This window comes from Anser cygnoides, chromosome 4 (genome assembly GCF_040182565.1).
Source record: "Anser cygnoides isolate HZ-2024a breed goose chromosome 4, Taihu_goose_T2T_genome, whole genome shotgun sequence".
In the NCBI taxonomy this organism is placed as follows: domain Eukaryota; kingdom Metazoa; phylum Chordata; class Aves; order Anseriformes; family Anatidae; genus Anser; species Anser cygnoides.
This window is the reverse complement of record NC_089876.1, coordinates 12,421,265-12,446,121: the sequence shown is the minus strand read 5'-3', so window position 1 is coordinate 12,446,121 and position 24,857 is coordinate 12,421,265. Positions and strand designations below refer to the sequence as shown.

The window sequence follows — 24,857 nt, the reverse complement described above, 5'->3', positions numbered from 1 at the left end:
AAGTTTGGTTATTTTTTATTATTTTTTAATAAAAATATTTCTTGTCTAAAGGCAAAGCTTTTCTTTTGCATTCCAGTTGGAGTGTCTCCATGTCACTTTTATATTTTTAGCCATAATTTTCCTTTGTAGCAATTTGTTTGTGATTTAGCAAACAACTATCATGAAATGAGACTTCAGCCCCTTAGCCACAAATTCAAGATACAGTTGCTGGCAAATGTTTTCTTCTACTGGGGGAAGGGTACATGGTTCCAAACTTAAAGCATATGAAAGTCCTTTTCTCAGTTCTATTATTTAGAAAAGGTTTACAATAAAAACCTGAACCCACTCAAAGTTGCTAATAATCTCTACTTGTGCAAGTTAGAAGAGAAAAGACAGATTTGTTCCTTCAAAGTTAAGCAGCTAAGTGATCAGCCTCATGCCATTAAGCATTTACAGACCGTAGTCCTTTTGCTGGTAATAAATATTTTGTCTGCTAACTTACTGACCAGATATTAGTAGCAAATGAAAACCTGTCTTTCTATGGTATTTATGCAGTACAGTTGTGGGTTTTTTGTTTGTTTGTTTGTTTTTTAATTTGCTTTTTTTCCTCTAAATACATAACTTAGAAGTTTATAAATATTAAAAACCAAGTATGTGTAGATGGAAATCTGTGTGTGTCTTGTCTTTGGCCATTTAATTCTGATAGCAATATATTGCAAATAGCAATTTGGAATAGGCAAAAAGTGAATGTGTAAATATGGCTGTGATACCATTTTTTTAAATGAAATGACTTACTGGATTGTGCTTTTTTTTTTTTCTTTAATAAAAATGTAAAGAAGGTTGGGGGGGAGGCAAACCAGTTGCATTGTAACCTTTGAAACTACTCTTAAATGTAAGGTCCAGCACCATGACGGTATAACAGGCACAGAATCTCCCAAGGTGAAGAACATGTACATGGATAATTTAATGTACGGAATGTTCAATGTAAAGAAGCTAATGGCTTCCCTAATCTTTGACATGAACAATGCTAAAAAGAATGGAGACGTCTATTCTTCTGTTTACAGTAAAGACTCAGGAAAACCAGGTACTTTTAACATAGCTTTTCCAATTTCCAGGGTACCTTATGAAGGTTAATGTGCTCTCCTTGGAGAAAGTCAACATGCTGTTTACCACTGAACCACTGCTGGAAAATCCTTCTCACCTTCTGAGACCTGCTAGGCCTGAGGAAACTCGCATGAATTTTTGAGCTCTCAGATCTCAAGCACCTGAAAACAGGACCTTTTAGCTGTGTGGCACTGGGTCAGAGCTCTGCCTGTATCAAACCTGGCTCCTAGATTCAGACCTCAGCCATATAACAAAGGGGAGAAAGAGGTGGTGATTGGTGTAATTATTAAACAAAGCCTATTATGCAGCATAATCCTATGCAGTAAAAATCAATCACAGTTAAAGGTTCTTGCTATGGCATACTGCCAGCAAGTGTAACAATGTAGAAGAATTTTCAGGGGTCTTCTAAAGACTGCATTGCTTTTTTTCTTGACTTTGGAATTTTTTTAAATTGTCAAATGTAAACAGTGCCATAGGCTGCACAGCAGACTGATTCGTTTTTTTTTTTTACAGGGTTGTTTTTAGATTAGGCTTCTCATTTGATCTTCTGTATAACTCATAAAGTTAATACTGCATAACATTGAGTTGTGGTAAGCCGCTTGTTTTCACTAAATGCTTTTACATTCAACTCAGATGTCATTGGCTGAATACAGGGTATTTTTTATTGGGTAAATAATAGGGGGACAAAAAGCAGAAGGTTTTTTATGAAGTACTGTAAAATGTGCTACTTCTTTCAATCATAAAGTTTTACTGCAGGGTTTTACACTAAAATATTGTAAGATGGTTGTACCTAGACAGATCTCTTAACTATACGTTTTTAAAATGTGATGTTGAAAAGTAGTTGTAGTGACTAATAGCTCTTCTTGTTCCTTTGTGTACCCAAAGGTACTACAGATGTTGACCAGTATGTTATTGTCTATAATCCACTGGCATGGAACATCACCACCTCTGTCACTGTCTCTGTCAGCCACTCATCAATGAGTGTATATGATGAACTGGGACATTTTGTACCGGCACAGGTACTTCACAATTTTCTTTCTTTCTGTTGCTTTTCTCTCACTTGCCAGTTCTCACTGACTTGATGCTACATGGTAATACATAATATTACAGTGAAAACAAGGATTACTTCAAGTTGGGGTTTCCTAGGCGTCCTTTAAACGTTTTCCTTTTTTTTTTTTCTTGTCTGCGCTCTGAAATAGAGGTGGTTTTTTTTTTTTCCTTTAATGTGCAAAAGGGCTTCCTGCTATTCTTGTCAGTTTGGTTTCTCCTTTGCATGTCTGCTGTCTACCACGCTGCACTTCTTTGCTTTTTGTTTTTTTTTAAAAAAAAAAAAAAAGGTTTCCAATAAAGCCCTGGCCCTGCCCTCCAATTGACAAGTCTGTTTGTACAACTGATGGCTGGCCTTGGGCAGGAGGAAAGATTTCAGAAGTGTAAGTCTCAGAAGCCCAAAAGGAACAGGGGACAATTAGCTGCCAAGGCGACCCACCTCATTCTATATCATAGTCAAGCTCCAAGGCAAGGCCAGCTGTTCCCCAGGAGGGAAGAAGAAGGCCTCATGTGAAAGCTAGCATTAGCTGTTCTCAGGAGCATCCACTTTGGAGAGCGCATCACCATCAATGGCTTGATAAACCTGTAGGAATGCCTCCAGCACATAAAGCCCTGAAGAGGCTGCACACACTTCCAGATGCTCCCCTCTGTCCCCAGGATGCCTGATAGCTCAGCAACTTCTGCTGGCCAGACAGAGTTGTGAATATTAGTGCCGTGGCTTATTACTACCCACATGTGTCAAGGCACACTGTGGACAGGTAGTGATGCACAACAGCTGTCTGGTGTTTCTGCGTAAGTACACGGTGATGGTATATTGCCTTCATCTGGAAGCTATCAGTCTCTTCGGTTAGTGCATGGTCACACTTACCTTTCAGCCACTTAACCTCCCAGAATTCCTGTCATCTTAATTATTTTAGCCTTGTAACATACAAGTGGGAGACAGAAATGTATTTTAAAGCATTTATTTCAGGATTTAGGATGCCCTGAAGTCAAGCTGTCACTTTTTATTTAAAAGTTCTCTATTCCGTAGTTGGTCTATGTTCTTTTTTTGCTAAAAGTTACTTATATGTGCACATGGATGGTCACTTAAGGCTGAATGAAATCTATTTACCAGTAAAGAGAAGGTGGTTTGGGATCTTTTTCTTCTAGTATGTGCTGCTGAAATGTTCATTTATATCACAAATTCCTTCCCCTTGGGAGAGAAATCTTTAGCTTAGAACCTTGATACAAGTATAGGTTGAGGGGAAACGAGGCTTGGCAAATACTCTGCCTCTTCTGTACCACACATATGAGTTGTGTAGGGAAGGCAGAGAATAGGAGGTGGGCCCTCTTGGTACTAAGGATATGAGGTCTGTGGTATGAGTAGGTGGCCATATGCCAATCCCCAGTGTGAACGTAAAGACAACTTTAATTTCTGGGTAGTGGCAACTAACCCAGTTGTCTATGTAATCTGTACGGTATTTATGGAGTCCACTTTCTTTCACCAAATAGATAGTAACAAATTATCTAATATTAATGGAAAGGATATGTGTAATTAAAAAAAAAGTAATTTTATTAAATTGTTTAAGGTATTTTGATGTTCAATAGCACTGGTGTTCTCTTTACACAGAAGTATGGCACATGCTTCCACCTCCCTCTCTTTATGTCTTGCTTAAGGTGAGGGTGTGCCTGGTTGCTTTGTCCTCTTGCCAACAATTTTCTCACATTCACACATGTCACTTCCTTTATGTTTCAGTCTGTTATGTCACAAGTAAATCTAATCAGTTATTTCTGCTTACATATACATATTGCAATGTGATCTTAAATCAAGATCGGTGACCCCACGTTCCCATTAAAATAAGATCCGACTCTGGACTTCACTTAGCAACCCTCTTCCCTTCAGTACTATGGCAAAGCTTAATCTGAGGTCACTAAACTCCTAATTAAAAGCAACATGGATCTACATTATAATTAAGAAGTGTAAGAGTGACATGTTTAGAAATGTATTTTTCTAGCTGTAGTTAATTTTCATAATTTAGGGCTTACAACATGTGAGGTCGGTTGCCTTGCTAATTAATTTTCCGTAATGGAGCATTGTTGTGTGTGTTAACTTACAGGTTCAAAGTTCAGCAGAGTCCCATTCTACCTATGACCTGTATATTCTAGTTGAAATAAGTGGTTTGAGCTACAAAAAATATATTGTTAAGCCCTCGAATGGTAAGCAATCTGTATTTATTGGAAAATCAGTTAAATACCAGCGGAAAGACACAACACGTGGGGACCAACAAAGCCCAGATCTGCTTCCTGTGGTTAACGACTGCTACCAGATCATGTTTGACCGAAGCAATAATCTAATGTACAGCATTACAGACAGGTGAGATTGCCTGCTTTTTTAATAACATTTCAGATTCTGTAAAACCTTTTTGTAAAAAATAAGTCAAAGTACTCTATTGTGTGCCTAAAATCTGAGACTTAACTAACAAAGTGTTTGTTATAATTATTTTTTTCTCTGCAGTTCACATTTCCTGTAGAAAGGAGGATGCTATCATGGACGTGATTCCATACTGTTTCTGTGATGTTGTTGCCCTGTTTAACCATGCAGTCAGCATAAGATAGCGTGGCAGATCACAGTATTAACTAGTAAATCAGAAGAATTGTGCTCTTAAACTAAAGAGAGGCATGACTGTGTGTATTAAAAATAAGTAACACATACTCTGCTTACCCAATGAGCAGATGAGTGACGGAGCAAGAGCTTATACTCATTAGTGTTTTACAAGCCCTGTATCGCTGTTTCTATGATAGGAAGCTACACAAATTTTTGAAAGGGAGTATTTTGGCAAATTCTACTTAATTAGGCAAATAATATGGAAGAGCAATCAAGATGAAGGTGAGATATACAGTTTGCAGCTTGTCTTTCTTGGCTAATGTGAATTGGCCTGATTTCTTGAGCTTCAGTGGAGCTGTGCTGCTTTTTGCCTGCTCGGGATTAAGATTCTGTGCTATGTACTGCTGGAAGATCTGACCTCTTTTACATTGACCTAGTGACTGCAAGACCTCTTTCACCTTTGTTAGTAATTCTGCCTCCTAGAGTGAGAAATCGTTGTCTAGTATAGTTAGAAATCAGCCTTAAAAACTATAGATGGGCATGAGCCAAGAGCCCTGAAGTACTTTCTATAACTGTCTCCAGATCTCTTGAGGAATCCTTAATGAATATAACAAAGATGAACAAAAATCTGAATTCAAATTCCATTTTTCTTTACCCTGTTCTGGCAGGCAGCAAAAGCTGGAATTCAGCATGTAGGAAAAGTGGGATATTCATTTTCATTATACAGCTTCAGGCAAGCCAAGAATGTTTGGGTTTCAGCAAGTTTGGTTTGGAGTAGTAGAAAAGAGTGGAGTATTAGAGCTGGAAATGCCCCCAGGAGTAATAGGAAAACTTGGATGTGTTTTGATCCTCAATTATTACAGTTCATAGGTTGCTGTATTAACACTAGCTAGAACTGTTGGCAGTTTACGTTTGTATGCCAGACCAAGTGATTTTTTTGTTTTGCCAGCAAGGCTCCAGTAGAGGTGCAAAGCTGATGGCTGAGGGCAGTAGCATCTTAAATTATCTTTACGTGACTTTGCAGAGAGTGAAATGAGGTCCTAAATAATTTAACTGTAGGCTTTGGGGGAGAAGAAGGAGACAAAGCAGGTACTGAGTGTGTGACTTTTGTTACCCTGTTGCCAGTATATTCTTGTTACCATTGCTAAATATGGAAATCATTGTTAAATATGGTTCTGTATAGCTACAAAATCAGACAAAATAATCTGATTATTCATTATTATGTCATGGTGTACCTTATTGTTGTACAACGGGTTGTTTTTGATCCTGTAGCAACTCTCATTTGTACTTCAAAGTATGAGGTAATGTAAGCGTTGTTTCTGTTTTAACATGTTGCTATTTTACAGAAGTATAAAATGCATGAAGCTCATTTTATTTACACACTGACAGCTGTCTTCGCAGGGAGCACTTTAGTTCTCTGCTGTTCTCATTTCCTAAGTTTTATCAAATCTGTTACTTTGAGGAAACAGATTTTTCTTACGTTCCAAACCTCATTCCAGCTTTGCATCTGTTATGTACGAAATGTGCTTATAGGTAATACAACTTCTTTCCTCCGTGCATTTGCAGGGAGACTAACCAGACTGTCCAGTTGACCCAGGAGTTCTTTGAGTACCACGTGAATGGAGACGTGATGAAAGGACCCATTTCAGATAACTACTTATTTGCCCCAAATTCTTCTGCTGTTCCAGTATCAAAAGCAGTGGAAATGGAAATAGTTTTTGGAAACTTAGTGACAGAGATACGGCAATATTTCTACAGGTGCAACGCTGTTACATCTTCACTTTGCTTGAATGTTTAATCATCTGTAGCTGTATGTGAGAGTAGCTCTGTGTAATTCCTCCTGAACAGTGGAGTCTGTGTTTTGTGAAAGTTTCAGACAACAGAACTATGCTTAGCAGATACATGCTAATGCTGAGAAAGTGCTTCCTTTAGATAAGTCATATTACTGGGGAGATGGAGGGGAAGATTGCTCAGTTACGTTTGCGGTTTGTTTCATAATGTAGTTTCTGCTGGAATCCTGTTTCCATTCAATTCAGTGAAATTTGCAGCTCACGTCTTCTATACGAGTGGAATTTGGACATAATGGTTCATTTTCCTACATGTAGAAATCTTTCTTACAAGTAAATTTAAGACAAAGAAGGGAATCCTACACAAGGGCACTCAGGCTCCTTAATGAGCTAGTGACTTTTCTGTGTTAAAATCCTATCCATCTATAACCTCCTCACCTTCTTTTAAATCTGGTTATTTGATTAAAGCCTTTTGCTTTAAGTTACATTGTACAAGGATTGTAGCTGAGAAACACTGTTTGAAAACAGTGGAATTTTTCCATCAAAATGAATATTGTGGGATTGAAAAAATACATAGGTAGAACTATGTGTATTCTTGCAGTATGTGTGTTGCTTAGGGAGTCATAATTGTTTCTAAACTTGATTGTTAATATTCAGGAAATACAGAACCTTTCTAGTCTAACGAACAGTCCTTTTTACACTTGCAACATTAAAGAAAATTGTCAAGTATCATTTATTTCAGCTGAATATCTGTACATTTGAAAATTAAACTGAAAATAATTTCAGTAATTACATAGGTTGAATACAGGCAACAAAGTTGTTCTGTGTGTGTGATAGTATCATGAAAGATTTGTAAGTCTTGACATAACTGATCTAGCGCTCCACTTGATAAACTGTGCATATCCTTCTCCTTCTTACAGTAATGTTACTGCCCAGTATTATATATATGCCATGTATACAAGGCTGTATTTAGTACCAGAAGGCTATGATGGGAAGCTGCTTTGCCATAGGATAGAGCAAGAATACAGTGTTGGGCCTTTGGAAGTAAATCGTGAGGCAATTCTAAGAACCAGCACGAATTTGAACACTGGACAGCTACTCTACACTGATGACAATGGATATCAGATTCAGAAAAGACCATTCAAGACATACGTGAATAACACAGTAGCTCGGGTGAGTGACAAGGCATAATCCAAACTCAATCGTGTTTCATCTTCATTCTCCATTACTTTTACCTAGGTTAATATCAACACTGCATGATTTACTATGTGTTTTCAGAACTATTATCCTATGGTCCAGACTGCCTACATTGAAGACAATGCTACAAGGCTGACGCTGCTTGCAGAAAGAGCTCATGGTGTCTCAAGTCAAGGGAATGGACAAATGGAGGTAACAAATAGGCATGCGTGTTGGTTGGTGTTTTTTTTGTCTCCCAAGGAGACATTTCATGGCTGGTAACTGTTGTGATACTTCCCTTATCAATACAGGTGATGCTTCACAGGAGACTGTGGAACAACCTTCAGTGGGACCTGAATTACAATCTCACTTTGAATGACTCTTCAGTGGTTCATCCTGTGTTTTGGCTTATTTTAGGAACCAAGTCTGTCACCAGTGTTTTGTATCGGACAAGCCAGCAGGCTTTAGAACACAGGCCAGTTGTAATGTTTGGACAATTATCAGGTAACTCCTTCCATCCTCTGTGCTATCTTTAGCATCTGAATGACTTACTTGTTTTGCTTTGATTTGTGCTGTCAAGTTTGTAAATGCAGACTTCAAGCCTCCTGTGTGATGAAGTTAGTATACAGTGAGTTAGAAGGCAGATTTAGAGACTGTTAATTACTTTGCATTAATTTCAAATATGGATGTTGTCCAAGTCTGTGAAACATTTCTTGTTATGTAATTATCTCTTACTCTTGGAGGAGAATAAATTTTAAAGCATCTAATGAGAACAAAATGTCCGCACGGGGAATTAGTGCAAAGTAGCTAGTATATCATATGTCAGCTTCCTGGATGCTGATTCCTTAATGACCTTTTTTGAGTCATTCTTTTAAAAATATTTGTTTGACTTGTTAACTAAAACTGAGGTCTGGTAGTGGAATAGCAACTTCAGGCTGCAGTGAAATCTGCTTTGCTGGAAGCTTCCCCAGCAGTTAAAATCATTCTGCTTTCTGCTTTCTATCTCAGAAGGCCTCGGAGGAGAAAGTCTAGCATCTGCTTTGGATCTGCCTTGGCAGAAAAAGCAAAAATCTCTTTACCCTTGCACAGTACTGTAGCCAGCCGCGCGTGTGTGATGGATGTTTGATGTCCATTCTTGTTCCTTTTTGCATGGAGGAGATAAACCAGAGCTACCCGGACAACTTCAGCAGAAATCAGTCCACAGTTCTCCTATAACTGTCCCACCCAATCTTCATGTCCAGACCCTGAGCATTCCAGGGTGGAGATACAGCTCTAATCATGCAGAGCAGGTCCGCAGCATTCGCATGGGTAGGTCCAAAATAGTAGCTGGATGTTATATTTCAAAAAGCTGGCTTTCTATTTTTCCCTCTTCTGTGAATAATACATTTATTTATTCAGTGTTAAAATCCTTTATCAAGACAGTTAATTGTACCTTATGATCGCTTTACTCAATTATTAAAATACATCTCCTGTATGAGTTAGTGTCATGTCCTGTTAACAGTGGGAACTGGGTGCTTGCTGTTAGTACTCTAGCTAGTGTTCCAAAATGTGAATCGAGTTCGAGCCCTGAGAGCGTAAAGCTCAAAAAACTGTTTGAAAACTGGTTTTGATCTTCAAGTAAGAAAATACTTGCCTTTTGTTTTCTCTTAAAGGTAAACAGAAACAAGGTGATGCAGACTTCAGTCGTGTCCTGCTAAGAATTAGGCACCTGTATGAAGTTGGAGAGGATCCTGTGCTGTCTCAACCTGTAACAGTGAATTTGAAGGTATCTAGTCCTTCTAGGTAGAACAACGCTGAAGGTGGTTTTGTTCCAGAGAGAACAGGTTCTACCATGAAATGTCCTGTGTTCTACAGACACCACGAAAGGTGGATATGATACTGTATGAAAGGTGGATATGGTATAGTTACTACTGTAACTGTAGCCTCAGAGGAAAGCAGGACTTATTTTTAATCAGCTTTGCACCACAGAAGCTCTTACTTCATATAAAGTTGCCATAGGCACAGTATGAAGATCTGCATAAATATCTGTAGGACTGGTTCCATTGAGCTCTTGGTTGTATAACACTTCCTTAGCAGAGGGTGAGTCTATTTTGCTGTTTCTTTAGTTATGGCAAGTTGTACTTACAGTTAAAGAAATGTGGACAGAATTAAAGAAAGCAAACATTTTTTTCCTCTATATTTTATTTCTGCGTGTTAATGAAACTTTCATCACTTCTGTAATACTGTGTATTTTAAGTTTCTTGTTTGTCCGGTCTTTCATATAGAAGTAGATTGTTTTATAATACATGGCAGGTGTATATTTTAAAACATGAAATATTGATTTTGATGACAATAACAGGTGAAAAAAGGTGTAGGGTTCTTCTCCATTTTGTTTTTAAAAGTTCAGTAAGAGTTTCAGTTCTTGAAAGGAGAGGTTAGTAGGCTCAGAACTCTGCTACAGCGCAGAGGGAGGAGGCTCTCAGCATCCGAGCTTCTTAGTTGCAGCCTGGTGAGTCTGTAGTTGCCTTTGTGTTGTGGGACCTAGCAGACTTTTGAAGTCGCTACTGCTCTGCTTGGCAGATCACTGCTATAGATGAAGTTCTGGTCTGGACTAACTGTGTACTAGACCGGTGGGTGTTAAACTAGTCTCAGCAAGTTGTTTCTTTACTCACAGTCTTTGCTGAAGGGATTAGGATCAGTGAAGTCAGTGGAAGAGCGATCACTCACTGGCACCTGGGACATAAACACTTTGAAGCGGTGGAAGTGGAAGACTGCACAAAATCCAAGCAAAGGTAGGTGAAACAAGGTGGTTGGTGTCTGAAGCTTGATGAGTTGTCTGATTGAAAGTATTTCTGCATTTGCAAGACTAAAAATCTGTTCATCTGTATGACAAACCTGGTAGCCAGCATAGCCTGCAAGCAGTAGCATTTAGCAAAGATTCCCTGCAAGCCCTGATGGCTTGTTTTGCCTGGAAGTGTCAACTCCAGAAACATTTCAAGCTTTTATCTATGTCCAGATACAAGTGGCTACTCGGCAAAGTCACACTTGTTACACATTGACTTTCTTAGATGCTGATGAGTTGTGTTAATCTAAATTTAAGCCTATGCTCCAGAAAAACAGACAGCAGGAATTAAAAACCCACCACCGTAATCAGCTTGAAGGACTGTGTGTGGATAGGATTCAAGTTACGGCTGACACTCAGGTTGAGTTCTGTGGGTGACTTTGTTTCATTTCTCATTCCAGTTAGTTACTTGGACATTCTCCTTACTGTCACTTACCACCATATATGTGCCTTGTAAAAAGTTTGCAGACATTTTGGCCTGGGCTAGCTGGGATTTCAGAGCTTTACTTGACTTGCAGCTAGGAACTTGCTTGCTGTTTAATCATAATGAAGAAAAATGCATGACTGGGGAGTTGCTTGCATTTTCTGGTATGAGTCAATACGCGAAAAGTAAATGTATATTTTAATATTATGAATAAGTGCATCTTAGGTCCCATGCTACTTACAGCTTTAAGGAGAACCTGCTCAGACACTAGCTTTTACGTAATAGATGAGTTAAAACTTTTAAGATAGAATGATATGTACATTTGAGTAAAGCTGCTGCTTGAATAAATTACCACCTTTTCTGTGTCTTACAGGATTCTCCAACAGTAGAAACATATCAGAAAACTACATAGTGACTGTTCACCCAAAGGAAATAAGAACTTTCTTTGTGTACTTTCAAGATCAATAAAGTTTGATGTTATATTTCAGGACTGAATATGTAATAGCTTCCAGCTTCTGTTTAAAGACATGAGTGATGGTCTTGGAAAACATTCTACTGCTGTTAATGAAAGGAATAGCCATTTTGGAATAAACTCTAAATTTAATTAAACTGTTGGCCTGTGTTGTGGGTATTTTTGTTGGTTAATTACTTACAATGCGTGTTTTCTGAAATGTGTTCAATTTGAAAATACAAAAATGACCTTAGTGTTTCAGTGTAAGCATTCTTGAACACTTTCATATTTGCTGTGGGCAGTTTAAAAGTGGTTGCTTCTATCATGTTTCATTGTGGAGTACTGTCAAAATTGTATTAGTTTACTAGTCTGGAGTTTTCTTTCTTATTGTGGTAATTTCAAGAGTCTTTTCTCAGGGTTTTTATTGTTAGAGGAGATGACTTCCAAGTCACAGAGCAGACATTTGCCGAATGTCAGTCTGTTCTATATGCCTGTCATATTTTTGAGCTACTTTGTCTTTCAGGCAAAAACTACAAAGCTTCTACTTCCTTGTAAACTGAAGTTGAATGGCGTGTTGGTATTCCTCTGCACTAAGGTCATTAAAATTGACTAGGTTTGCTTCATGCTCTCCCATCAGTCTTGCGTTCTGGGTAAACTGGAGCTGGTCTGGGGACAGAAGATGTATTGCCACATGGCTCCTAACTAATTCATCACGTACCCTGGAGCAAGAACACTTTTTTTACGGCACTGTGAACTTTCATACTTGTCAGGATCAAAGAACATGCACAGTAGTAACAGGAAATGTTACATTAGCTTCAAGTTCTAGTTAGTTATGAAGGGCTGTGTTTAGAGAGAAACTGGCAGGACCTGTAAATTCTGAGCAGGTCTGACTGAGCAGCAGCTAAAGGAAACACAGACAGTGGCTGGCTTTCCTAATAGCTGCTATGGTTTGGGGTTCAAAAGAAAAGTTGCATTTTTCTTCCTAGCTCTAAACAATGTGAAGCTGTAGAGTCTGATTCTGTTCATATGGCATTGGACATCTCCACATATTTTACTAGTTCACCATGAAAATACACATGGCTGAGATGAGAATCAAGTTGGTCATTTTAATTCATCACTACCATTACAGTAGGCTTGGTACATACAATGCTGAACAAAACTATTTCTGACCAGCAGACATGAAACTCGAAGAGAAAATATAGAGGATATAAAGGGAAAAAATAGGTGCCTTTTAGTCAATTAATAATTCCAGATCTAGAATCATGTAAAAATGACGTTTTGCTCTGGTAATTGTTCTGATGTAATCCAGCTGTTCAGCAGTAATTTCCTCCATGTGGAGACACTGTTCAAGAACAAAGGAGACGGTAAAGTACAGCTGTTGTGAAATAGCTCTGCTGGAAGAGCTGCACTGGTGGTCAGCTTTTCCACAGAGACAGCCTGTTTATACTAACTGATGGCATCTCATTAAAATCACCACAAGAACTGCCACTTTTCAGTTACTGGGTGAAGAAAGGCCTTGTCATATTTCCTATTGGTTATTTTTCACACCTGGCTATAAATATTTAGTGATACACCCATCTAACCTGCCCTGCTGCAGGAAAAGGCATTTTTCTGCAACATTAAGCCCCTAGGGCAGATTACACAGTAACTAGGATGCAGTAAAGCATGATGGCAGCTATTTTCATTTTGTTTTGTGTATGTATCTGGAAAATGAAATACGTTTGGCTGAGTCACTTTTCTTGGTAATCTTTTCTCAATCCCTACGTTCAGTTACCGTGTATTACAGTGGGTATACTGCGTAGGTCACACAGTGGTATGATTTCACTTCATGTTTTTGTGGCTGGAATGGTGTTGACTAATGCACGTGCCGGTAACAACAAGCCATGCTGGTACATTATAAAAATTGAGCTGTATCATCCATGGGCAAGGCAAATCCTGCCCAAGAAGTACCTGCTCTGCAAGACATATAGGATGCTACAACTGCTCGCTCTGGGCACTGCTTTCCCAGGTTGTTATATTTCTAGGAGGCTCTGTTAGAACAAATCCTGCAAAAAATTCTAAACAGGAATACCGCAAAAACTTTAAACAGGAATACCTCATCACCAGCTAATTTATCGGGTTTGTTTGTTTGTTTCTTAATTTCAATTTGTACCGACTTTCTGATTTAATGGGGGGGAGGAGGCAGGCATGGGACAACATGGAATATTTTATCTGGAGTTATTTAAGTGCAATTGGCCATCAGGGAATAATTTGCCAGAGTAGAATCTTATATTCCACCAGAGACATCCAAGAAGGTGGTCTGTTAAAAGCATGGCATTCCTCTAGAAGATGGTACTGCATATTTGATAAGTTCTTTTTCCTAAGAAATCTCAGCCGAAGCAAATGGAAGCCTGCAGGCATTCAAATCTCTGTAGAGGGACCATCAACCAAATGATCCAACTAATCATCCTTGTTCTTTCCTCACATGCATCAAGACAGCGAGGGGAGATATTGCAGTGCTACGTCAAAACTTAATAGAAATCAAGGCATTCAGTGCTCACCTACCGCTTCAAACCATAGATCAGGAAGGATGCACAAAGGAAAAGAGGGTGAATATAATATTACAAGCAGAGGAAAAAGCGCATGCGTGCAGCACATTTGTGCTGTGGTAAGTAATCTTTGGTTTAATTCTGGTTGAGTTAGGGATGTAGCAGTCGCAGCATGGAAGAGTTCGGAGGGCATAGCAAGGCACTTGGGTGTTGAGAAAGGAGAACACATGAAGAACAAAACTCATACAAGAAGTCTGAAGTCTAGAATCTTCTGAAAACACGTTGTTTTGGTCACAGCTCCTGGCTGCGGAGCCTGCAAGATGCTTCTGTTCTGGATCTTGTGGGAGACCGGCTTATTCGGCCTGGGAAGCCGAATTGTATCTGTTCCATCATTTGGTGCAGTTTTGAGGGGTAGGAGCCTGAATGTGCTTCTGAGGTGCTGGAGTTCTACTTTGGGAGTAAAGGGCGGCTCTCAGTAAACCCTGTTGTAGCCCCTCTCCCAGTGCACGAGGCTGCCTTTTCATGTCTCCAGGCTTAGGCATTGCTCAGTATCCGATATGGCTCTGGCAGCAGAAACACAATTGTCAGATACAAGTAGAAGAAAACCACTTCCAGACGTCAAAGATATCAGGTTTTGCCTGTTTGCCAGCACATGGTCAGGTTTTTTACATTGCACTTGTCTTCCCATTGCCCTGTTCTATCTCAAATAATTGCAGTTGCATCCACTAAAGTACACACAGGTTATGCAGGCTCACAAGAGAAATGCCTCTTTGTTAGTTTTTTATTTCCTAGGAGAAGTCCATTTACAGACCTTACTTTACATTAAGCCAGATGCAAACTTAAAGCTAAATGAAATGGTTCCCCTTTCAAGATAGCATTTACCTTGCTTGAGAAGGTACTCTTGATGAACGTATTGATACCACTACCCTGACCAATTTTTTTGCTATGTAAGAATTACAGTCTTTTAAGGGAAATTATTGCAGATCACTTCTCTAATCACTAGGTCAGGCAAAAGAATGACTTTCACTCTTAAATTTATTTGAAAATTAATTGTAGTGTGCACAATTGGCCTATTAGTTTTGTTGGTCTGTGTGTGCTGTGGAGCCGCTTTTCTACTCAGCTGTAATTTATTAGTCTTTGTTGGAAAACAGACTGGGTGGGTTTTATTTCTATGCTAATAAATGCTTTAAGAAAAGTCCTGGAGATGATATCAAATTAAGTTTGATTTTTTTGTTGTTGTTGTTTGGGTCATAGCTGGACAAAATATTGTGGATGTATCATATAAAGCTCTGCTGACTGTAATGAGAAGTTATGAGGTCTGTTTTGCTGAAGTTGGGTACTGAATAAAAAGCCCAAGTGCTTTGCGTGGTGTACTTGAGTTAGAGGAGGGGAGGAATCATGAGTTAGGAACAACAAAAGACACTTTACCATTTTCAGAACTTTCTTTTGGCACGTCTGCAACTTTCAAAAGCATTATGATTTGAAGAAGAGGCTGAAAGGGCAAATGTGAATTTGAATATATTTTTTTAAACATTTCTAATGAAGTGTGTTTAACTTAGTACCTCATAGCTTTGTTTCAAGTATCAAAACTTCAGTTTAAGTTTTCGTAACAAATGAATGTGAATGGGCTTTGCTCCATCTTCTTTTTCTACTGCAGCAGGATTACAGACTCATTTGACCACCTTGAGTTTCACACATAATCTCCTCGAAGCTGCTGCAGTTTAATAAAGTTTCCCAATGATACCTGAAAGTGCTGCTGGCATCAATACTCGTTGCAAGATTTCTAACAAATCTGATGTGTAAGGAAGGGAGAGGGGGCTTAGATCCTCCTTAGATTTAGATGGTTTAAGCGTCTTTTCAGTATGCTTCAACTGGTGTTCTCTGAACACAGTGGGTTAAAATTTTTGGGAGACGCATTTGCACAAAGCATGCGGAAGAGACTGGCTGTAACTGTCCCTGCCTCCCTGAGAATGCAGTGCCTCTGTGCGGAGCAATCATTCCCAGCACACCAGGAAGTTACACATTTACAGAGTCCAAATGTGTGGGTGCATTTTCAAAGGTTTAGCAAGTTTCAGATGAAGAACACAAGCTGAAAAGAATCTTTCTATAGTAGATATCTTCCTGACCCACACAATCATTTTGTGTGATGCACTTCCCTGGCAGCCCAGCTGGCTTAAGAAATTTTCTCACCATATTTTTCTACCCCCTCAGTAGTACCACGATGAGAGTTTGTGCAGTTATGTTGTAAACGGGTACAATGAACTAACCTGGGCTAAATATAAACTTGTTTCCCAACCCCTTTTTCTGTGTGCTAGTTCGTTTCATCTCTGACAGTAGATGCTTTAGATTAGAACCAGAGCATCTTTCAGAGTAAATATAAACTGCTACCAGTGCTGTTGGGAAAGTTTCACCTGGTCTCTAGACAAAGTATTCTGCCTGCTAGAGCTGCCGAGCTCTATACCTCAACACTAATTGCACAAATGTACATATTTATATACAAATGTACATATTTATATACAATAAAACTAACTTCTCCTGTGGGTTTACAAGTGTACTTGACTTAGTCTATGCTAAAGATAATGTGAATGTCAATACTAATACAGGTAATGGAATTAAATAATATCTTTAAGTGCAATTTATTTAATATATCCTTTAAATCACTTCAATTTAAAGATATTTATTTTGTCCTCACTAGTGTAGCCAGCTGGACAGCATCAGATGGGGATAGCCTACAGCAAAGTCCTAAAATTCACTGTCTTTGTGACATGTTTATCTTTGCTGTTATCTTGAGGGTGGTTTTGTGTTTAACCTGGCAATGTAAATGACACTGGAAACTACTTCAGTAAGGCAGATGCCGAGAAGCAGGCAGACTGATGCATCATGTTTTGTTGCTGACAAATGAGAACAGTGCTTCAGGCTTTAAATGTGGCTGTGTCTTCATTACAAATTGCAGTTCTGCTGTTCTGGACACGTGCCTGGTGCTGCTAAAGCCAGATGTTAGCACTAGAACTTTTTGTGGATAAGACAGGTTTGTGTCAAGTCCTTAATTTAACCAATTCATGTTCTATTTTATCTGTTTTTAAAACATCTGTTACTGCAATTTTGATGTAATACAACTGAACATGTTTGCGGAACAATTTTGTGTGGCCTGCTATTTTTGCATTTGAAACATCTTCTGTCAAGGGAATAAGACTGGGTATGTTTAGTCTTCGCCATTTCTAGCCAGACAGTATAAGCGATTCTGAATTGGAGCCAAAAATCAGTGCTGGAAAACATTAAGCACCACACAGTTGTCTGTATTTAAAGATTTTATTTTATTTTTAATAATTGGAGGGAGATGAGTTTCATCAACATGGTCGTTAACTTAATGACATAACTGTAGCTTATTTTATATAACCCATGCTCACAATCTTCCCCAGCCAGACCTTAGGTAATATACACGACACTGATAATGCATTAAGGCAGCTGCAGTGCGGTGCTAATAGTAGGGCACGTGGCATGCACAGAGTAGAGTCCTGCATCGTCTCCTGCTGGTGGTGCGTGGTGCTGGGCCTGTTGCAAGCGTGGTATCTGAAGTCAGCCTTTCTCCAGTGCTCCCCGCAATGGGGCTATGCTGCTGTAAAGGCAACAGGAGGAAAAAATAGGCAAGATTTCAGCAAGATGACAATGAAACGTGTAATAATGAAAGACAGGAGTAATACTTGGTATCAATGTAACGTATGTATAATCATTGTCTCTTTGGCTTTGGATAAAATTACTCCGTTTGGATGGAAGAGGCTACTGACAAGCATGGAAACAGAGTACCTAAAGAAGCCTAAGCTTCATAAAATGAAGGATTGCAGAAGTGCCATGCTAAACTTTGGAATGGAATTGCTCAAGGATTGAAAATCAGCTCTTCATGTCATACAAAAAAAGAGGCTCACCTGCCGGTGAGGAAAGGTAACTAGCTATGGCATGAAGGGGTCTTACAGAAGAAATGTTCTGATTTCAGACGGGAAAACTGGGCTGTGAAGCAGAAGCACCTATGACTGCATTCTCAAGAAAGAGTGTAGGGAAAAACTGGGTTGTGTGTAGGTCTCTGTCGTCACCACAGGAGGGAAGAGGAAGCTGGGTTACGAATCTGACACGCTTTCATTTGTTGTTTTGCTGATCTTCGACAAAGACAACCTGATGCAAGTACTAATAATCCTGCGTGATGATCATAATTTCACTGAAACTTCTTTTGGCAATGTGTTTTGGCTCCTTAGGTAAGTGCTGTTTATTGCTTTCCTTTCTTTATAGTTAATCACTTGTAATACTTGAGCTGGATTTAGAGAAAGGAGAAGAAAAATGTTCTCAAAGTATATCAACCTCAGATAGACTTGTGTGTCTGTATGAGGCAAGGAGAATGTAATGTATATTATCATAATGTAGAGATCAAAGTATGTGGGTAATCAAAAAGCATTTTTACCAAGAGATTGTTGTGGAAAAAATGTAGAGGAACAAATCTTAAACACCCAAAATGATGCTAGGTTAATGCAAGCGCTGTTTTTGTTAGACCTTTGCACTTGAATAGTTATTGTAGCAAACACCAATTGTAGAATTTTAAAATGTTGAGGCTTTCTTCTAGATCATGCAGGTACCAAAATATGAAGCAGGTCAGGTTTCATTTTTCTTCAATACAGATTGCATTGGATAATACCGAATGCTTGTAGTATAACCTTAAAAAAAATAAGAGGGAAAGAAAGGGAGAAAATAAGAGGCGAAGCAACAGCAAAAAGACGTTTTTAGTGGTGAGGTTTTTAGAAAGACAATAAAGCAACAAGACCAATATAACAAAGCCTGTAAGACTACTGTGTTTTAAATGACAAAACAAGTGAGCAGAAGAACTGAAATTAATGATCAGTTCTTTGAACAGCTTCTAAGTTGTTGTTTATACACTACAATTCTTTCCCTTATTTTTCTGCTGTTTATTACCCCTATACTGTCCATGCTGTTCTTTGCTTTTAATTTAGGCAGACTGTTTTAGTCTACATCTTACGTGAAGTAGTGCTGTTATGCACACATTGACAACAATAAATATACTGCCTTCTTATTTGGAAGGAGCCTACATGGCGAGTGAAAAAAGGTTGGCTTTTAGCATGAAGTACTCATAGCTCATGATAGAAATTCAAACTGCTTTTGTAAGCCTCTGCTCCTGTTTTTTTTTTTTCCCATCTATATCCAACAAGAGTTTTTTAAGAGATCTCTGTGAGAGGGGGGTCAGGGTTCTTCATAGTGCAGCTGGGGGCATTGGGGTGGTTGAAATGGAGCTGTTGTTGAGCACTGCACAGTGGAAAAAAAAATAGAGGTGCTGAAATTCATTAGGTATGATGAATATTTGCCTTCTTCTAAGAGCAAAGGAAAAACATAATTTGTGTAATTCTGATAAGACTTCCCATTTTAGGACCAGATAAGGGCTAAATCATTGCATTCCTTATATATCGTTGTAAAGTGAATCTGAGTTACAGGATAAAAACTGGAAGAAAATCGTGCAGGTTATGCTCACTGTGAGTAGCTCCTTACTTCAACAGTTCACATGCTAGAAGAAAAACAATTCTTCACGCAGCATAAGTATCATAGAATCATAGAAATTAATGGTCTCAGCAGTCTGAGAATAGATTTTTATAGGACTGGCATATTTGTGATGAGCATCAATGTCATTAGAATTGAGGGGGGGGGGGAAGGTTATCTGATAACCACAGAGTAATCTCACATCAGAAGAACATTTTGAACATCGTTGCACATTACTTCATGTAGATAATCTTGAATCTTGGCGGCAAGTAATGAAGAGATTCAAAGCAAGAAAGGTTTGCTTTCCTCTGATACTGTCCGAGTCACACTTAGCTAAAAGTTTTGCCACAGACCTGATGAAATTACTGTGGTCCGAGTGGAATACTAAACCACTTCTGCAGCAGCAACTTAAAATGAAAGACGTTTAAACAAAAGTACAGAACAAAAAACAAAAATGCTGTAATTCTTGTCACTAATTAGAAGCAGGGCAGGACAAGAACTCCTACACAGTGACAAAAAAATTGTAGTGGGTTTTTCTTTCACTTTGAGGAGTATTTCATTATTGATGAATCATTCTGAATGATTCCTTCTGGTCATTCTTTATCTGGCAGACAAAAGTAGAGTGTTTAATGAGTTTCAAACTCAACTCTTACAAAAGCTTTTTATTTAAAAGAAAAAAAAATTATATCAGCAAATACAAAGAAAAACTTTGTGTTTCATGCAAACAATGATGGAGGGATTTAATGCACAGATAAAAGTTTCCTTCAGCTGTAATGTAATTGCCAGTATTCAAGACAGAAGTGTGTAGTAACTAATCTTTAAAAATTAATGTTATAATTATTTTATAGTATTAGCATTATTTTAAATACTATGATTGTAGATATTATAGGTGTTGTCATCTTCTTGCTTCTTTCATTTTACATGTATGTGTATTTCTCCCAGTAGCTACGGGTCCCAATAATTTAACAGTCATCCAAACACCAACAAAAATACATCTATCAATTGGAGACTCCGCTGAAATTGCCTGTATTTGGGAAAAATCAATTGCAAGGTATAGAATAAGCTGGTATCTTGTTACTAAGGAGAATATCACTAAAACAATATCATCAAGCCTTTTCTATTTACCCAACGTCACCCATGGCAACAAGGATGTGCTAGTGATAAAAGCTGTCAATGTAAATGACACTGGATTTTACTACTGTGAGATAATTATTGAAATACCTTTCTGTAAAAAACTCTGCGGAAGTGGAACAACACTGATCGTTGAAGAGAAAGGTAAGCTAGCAAGAGCATGTGCATGCCTCTTAGATTGTCATCATAGTCTTCAGTCTGAACTGCTACACATTTCCTCCTTCTCCCACATACTTCTTTCAACACTGAACATCTCAAAATGAGTGTTATGAACAGAGGGAGGGAGGACTTGACTGACTCCTTATGACAATCAACTTACGGTCTCTGCCTTAACATCCCCAGTGTAAGGCATTTGTTTTATTCTCTAAGGGTTTTTCTAAGAAGAATTAGTACTGTTAGGATCCACAAAGCCTGTGTATCAGCAGTGTACTTCATAAAAGACCCAAACACAATCCCTTCTTTAGAGGGATCCCGTAAGGTGAGACGATGAAGATGGGAGACGATGAATTTATCTGTTGTGTGGTGGGGAGCTGCTGAATTAATCACGTGGTCACTCTGTTCAGTAATATGCATTTTATCTTTTTTATTTTTTTAACATGTTCTTAATAATAAAAAATGGGGAGGAGTCAAATCAATGTGGGAGATGTATAATGTCTATGAGAATTTTTGTCCATTAAGTTATGACAAATTCTTTTCTTGCGGTTATCGTCTTTAAAGATTAGTATGTGACATTAATAGAGGGAAACAATTTAAGGTCCCAGTTCTGAATTAAGCATTGAAAACCATTAATACAATGAGTATTCATTCACAATTAAACTCATAGGCAGTGAGGATGAGATATGCTTTACCTAACATCAGAGAGTGTGTCATACCTAGAAATCAATTTACCTCACTTCTGTTACACAGCTCTCTCAAAATACTATACATCACTTCCTGAAAATGCTGATCTTTCTTTTTCTACCTCTCAATTATAGAGAAAGACTAGGTGACTAGTTCTGACCAGACCTTTAACGTTGTCACATATCTGATATTAACTGCTTGAGTCATGGGAGTTAAACTTTCTGCTCATCCAGCACAGCCCAGTTTTGGACACTACTTTACACTTCTGACCAACTGGTAGTCCAAATGGAGGCAGAAAAATGATCAAAAATTTAGAAAATACCAATGAATGGAAAAAAAAAAAAAGAAAAAAAAAAAAGAAAAAAAAAAGAGTGAATGAAAGTGTTTTCCTTAAAGGAATTAAACGATATGATCTATCACTTGGTCAAGTATTAGTAGCTTTAGAGCACAGCAGAAAAGATTCAGATTCACTTGGTGAGGAGAACGACTTTTTTTACTGTAGGAATAGTGAGCTATAGGTGGGATTGATGTTAATGATCATCATGTAGGCATCCTTCAGGAATGAAGAAGTATGGATGACCTTGCACATGGGTAGGGAGGATAGACTAATTAACTTCCGAAGTTCTTTCAGTTCTTTTGTTTTATTTTGTTGTGATGTTGTTCTTCAATTGTGTTTTTGAGTTGTGTATAACTTTACCTTAAAAATGTAACTGCAGAAGCTCAGTCATCGGAGAAGAAAGTTTTGGCGGTTTGGGCCATCATTCCTTTCTTAGTGGCAGTGGGAAGCTTGTATTGCTGCTACAAAAAGAAACGGAACTCAAAATTTTCTGGTGAGTGGCAATATTTCCATTAACACACGGTTTCTAAGCCGAATGCTTATTTTGAGGTGGCTGAACAGGTGCACTTGAGGCGTCACTGAGAGGGATTTCAAAGTATGACTTTTGCTCACCTACTCTTGTACTCCAACGGGTGCCTCAAGCTGAGCAACTTGAGAGGAGGGATCAGAAGGCCCTGCTCACTGAATGTTCACTGTTCAAGTGAGCATTCCTGCGGCCTCTTGCCTCTGTTATTTCTCTTTCCAGAAAGAGTGATTAGTTAGAATGCAACCTCCAGAATAACCAGATCTCCATCACATAAGGTGTGCTGAGAAACCTGGAGGTAGCTGATTTCATCTGCAAGCTGAATACTGCTCTAGCACCTGTCATTGACTAGTCATACACGAGCTCTTCACTCTTCATTTCAGTGCTCTATACATCTCTTTACATTTACTCTGGTAAACTTACCAGTGTGAATCTGGAAATGGACAATAAGCGAGAAGTGACCAAAACTTTCCTTTTGCTAAGGTTCTGCCCCACTTCCTGTGCCAGAAGGACGGTGTCAGGACGAGCAGACCCTTGAGGCAGCAGAACTTTATGGGAGAAATGAATCCACCAGTGAAGAAGCTGAATGGGTAAGTGGTTTATGAAAAGACTTTCTCTTGGTTTAAAATATATTGTTGTAAGTGCCAACGCTCTGAAATAAGGAAAAAGATGTTACGTACTAGGAAAGTATTGGATTATGTTTTTATGTTTATATTTAATGACTCTCTTGAGTCTGGAAATGAAGGCAGCAAAAAGTGGACAACATCAACAACATAAAGACAGTGCGGAAGAAATGTAGAAGTCAAAAATGGCAATAATGTCACTTGTATATGTCTCTCTCTCAGGAGATTCATCCCATATTTCTTGAGTTGAGATGCTCAGGGAATGTTTCCCCAGTGGTTCTGCCAGTTGCAAGGGAATCTGTCCCTTGAGGAAATTCTTGGAGCAGCTGATGATTTTTTCCACTGCTAAATTTTGCAGGTTCCAGCTTAAATCTAAAGTTTGCTGTAGCTTTAATGCAAACTCCCAGTCCCATGGAAGCACACAAAACCCACTCTCCTGAGGGCCTCTGACTGTGCAAAAATGAGTGGAAGCATGGTCTGGATGAGTTAGCCGTGCTTCCTCTTTAATATTCAGCCAGCTAGTCTCTCTCGGTGATCTGAACATCTGTTATTAAAGCAAAAGCAGCAAACCTCCATAATGAAGTGATGGCTTTTTGTCTTCATGCTTTTACAACATCCACCTTTTCACTATTTTACAGTCAGTTTTTTGTTTGTTTTTTTTTTTGACACGTGTCTGTGAGCACAGACCTGTGTGCACATTTCAGAGAGATCACTATTTTTCAGGTTTTGCTAAAGAAATTTCTTGAAGATCCATAATTCTACGTATGCTTAGAAAATGAAAATAGGATGATTTTTGCACGGTCCAGGATCCAAAGTTGTATCCGAATTCTAGAGCAGAATTTACCTTTACAGACTTTACCTTTAAATGTTAGTAATGAGGCACTCTTTCCATTTGAAATTATAACTCCATGGTTCTGTGATGTGTCTTGAGTACAAGTTTCTTTCAAATAGATTTTACTGGTAAAAGTTTTGACTGAAGTTTTCCTTGCTTTTAAGGCTGTATCTACACTTTATGAATCACTTGATTCTTTTTACAATGAATCAAAATAAAAGATGACAAATCCACCATCACTACTGTATCCAGTGCAACAGATGAGCAAATCCCACAACGAGGGCAGCTGCAAAGTGTAGAACAAGAGTGAGGCGAGGATCTGCCATCTACTTTGACATTCAAAACTAAAGGACCATGTAATAAATACAATATGGTTCAAGATTTTATGAAACTGAAAACATTATAATAATATGCTGCTGAAAAACGGAATACATGAGTTTCCTGTGAGAAACATGCAAGAAAGACAATATACAAGAAAAAAAAAAAGGTTGGTTTGAAAGAATTTCTGAATGTTTTGTCACTAACTTTATTGTAAGGAGTCTGAATTTTGAGAGTATGTAAGTTTAGAAGACTGTCTTCAACTCTTCCCCCCTGTATCCAGAGTACAGGAATAATAAAGGATGCATTATACTTTGAAAAATCTTCTGGACTGAACAACTTTCTCCAAAGAAAGCTTTTCTTTAGGCAGCCCATGTATACATAGCAGAAGGTAATGAAAAACTTCACATCATGGTCATCACTTGACCAAACAGACAATACTACAAATAGGATGAAGTCCAGTCTCTGAGAAGATCATCTGTGCTGACCACATCATAGCAAAAGTGGTGTGCCAGGAGGCTTTATGTTGCTGTGGAAGTGTACAGCTTCTATTCATTCACAGTGCTGTGAGAAGTCTTCCAGAGAAGGTAGTTTCCTATGTACAAAGAAATACTTGGTTTAAATGAAGTAATATATACTATAGTTATGTATAATTATTGCCTGCTCAAGGGGATTTGTCTGGAACAGATGTCAATGTTAACACTTTTTCCCCTTTTGCCAGCTCTAAAACTTTATAAAATCACTGAAGGACTAAATCAAAACTGAAAATGTAAGTAAAACCTGGCTTCCAAGGTCTGATCAGGGGGTGAGAGCAAAGTGA

General features: G+C 38.4%; 2 protein-coding genes across 5 annotated transcripts in view; both read left to right on the top strand.

Annotated features, from left to right (window-relative positions):
* The window catches only part of MAN2B2 (mannosidase alpha class 2B member 2), a 30,069-nt gene extending 18,538 nt beyond the window's left edge, over positions 1–11,531 (top strand). For all 3 annotated transcript variants that reach the window (XM_066995633.1, XM_066995634.1, XM_048046236.2), the window contains 11 exons: positions 877–1,063; positions 1,969–2,102; positions 4,227–4,483; positions 6,281–6,472; positions 7,422–7,674; positions 7,780–7,890; positions 7,989–8,181; positions 8,833–8,985; positions 9,330–9,442; positions 10,331–10,448; positions 11,296–11,531. In XM_066995633.1, the coding sequence (XP_066851734.1) occupies positions 877–1,063; positions 1,969–2,102; positions 4,227–4,483; positions 6,281–6,472; positions 7,422–7,674; positions 7,780–7,890; positions 7,989–8,181; positions 8,833–8,985; positions 9,330–9,442; positions 10,331–10,448; positions 11,296–11,390 (1,806 nt within the window). In that variant the 3' untranslated portion in view covers positions 11,391–11,531. The remainder of the gene's footprint in view (positions 1–876; positions 1,064–1,968; positions 2,103–4,226; positions 4,484–6,280; positions 6,473–7,421; positions 7,675–7,779; positions 7,891–7,988; positions 8,182–8,832; positions 8,986–9,329; positions 9,443–10,330; positions 10,449–11,295) is intronic.
* Positions 11,532–17,163: 5,632 nt separating this feature from the next.
* Positions 17,164–24,359, top strand: LOC106035038 (uncharacterized). 2 transcript variants are annotated; one of them, XM_013179561.3, is made up of 5 exons: positions 17,164–18,148; positions 20,376–20,708; positions 22,121–22,234; positions 22,748–22,854; positions 23,884–24,359. In XM_013179561.3, exons 1-5 carry the CDS (start codon positions 18,097–18,099, stop codon positions 23,935–23,937), a joined length of 660 nt encoding a protein of 219 aa, XP_013035015.3. In that variant the 5' UTR covers positions 17,164–18,096; the 3' UTR covers positions 23,938–24,359. The 2 variants fall into 2 exon arrangements, with proteins under 2 accessions (XP_013035015.3, XP_013035024.3); XM_013179570.3 differs by having other exon boundaries at positions 17,165–18,148; positions 20,379–20,708.
* The last annotated feature ends 498 nt before the right edge of the window (positions 24,360–24,857 follow it).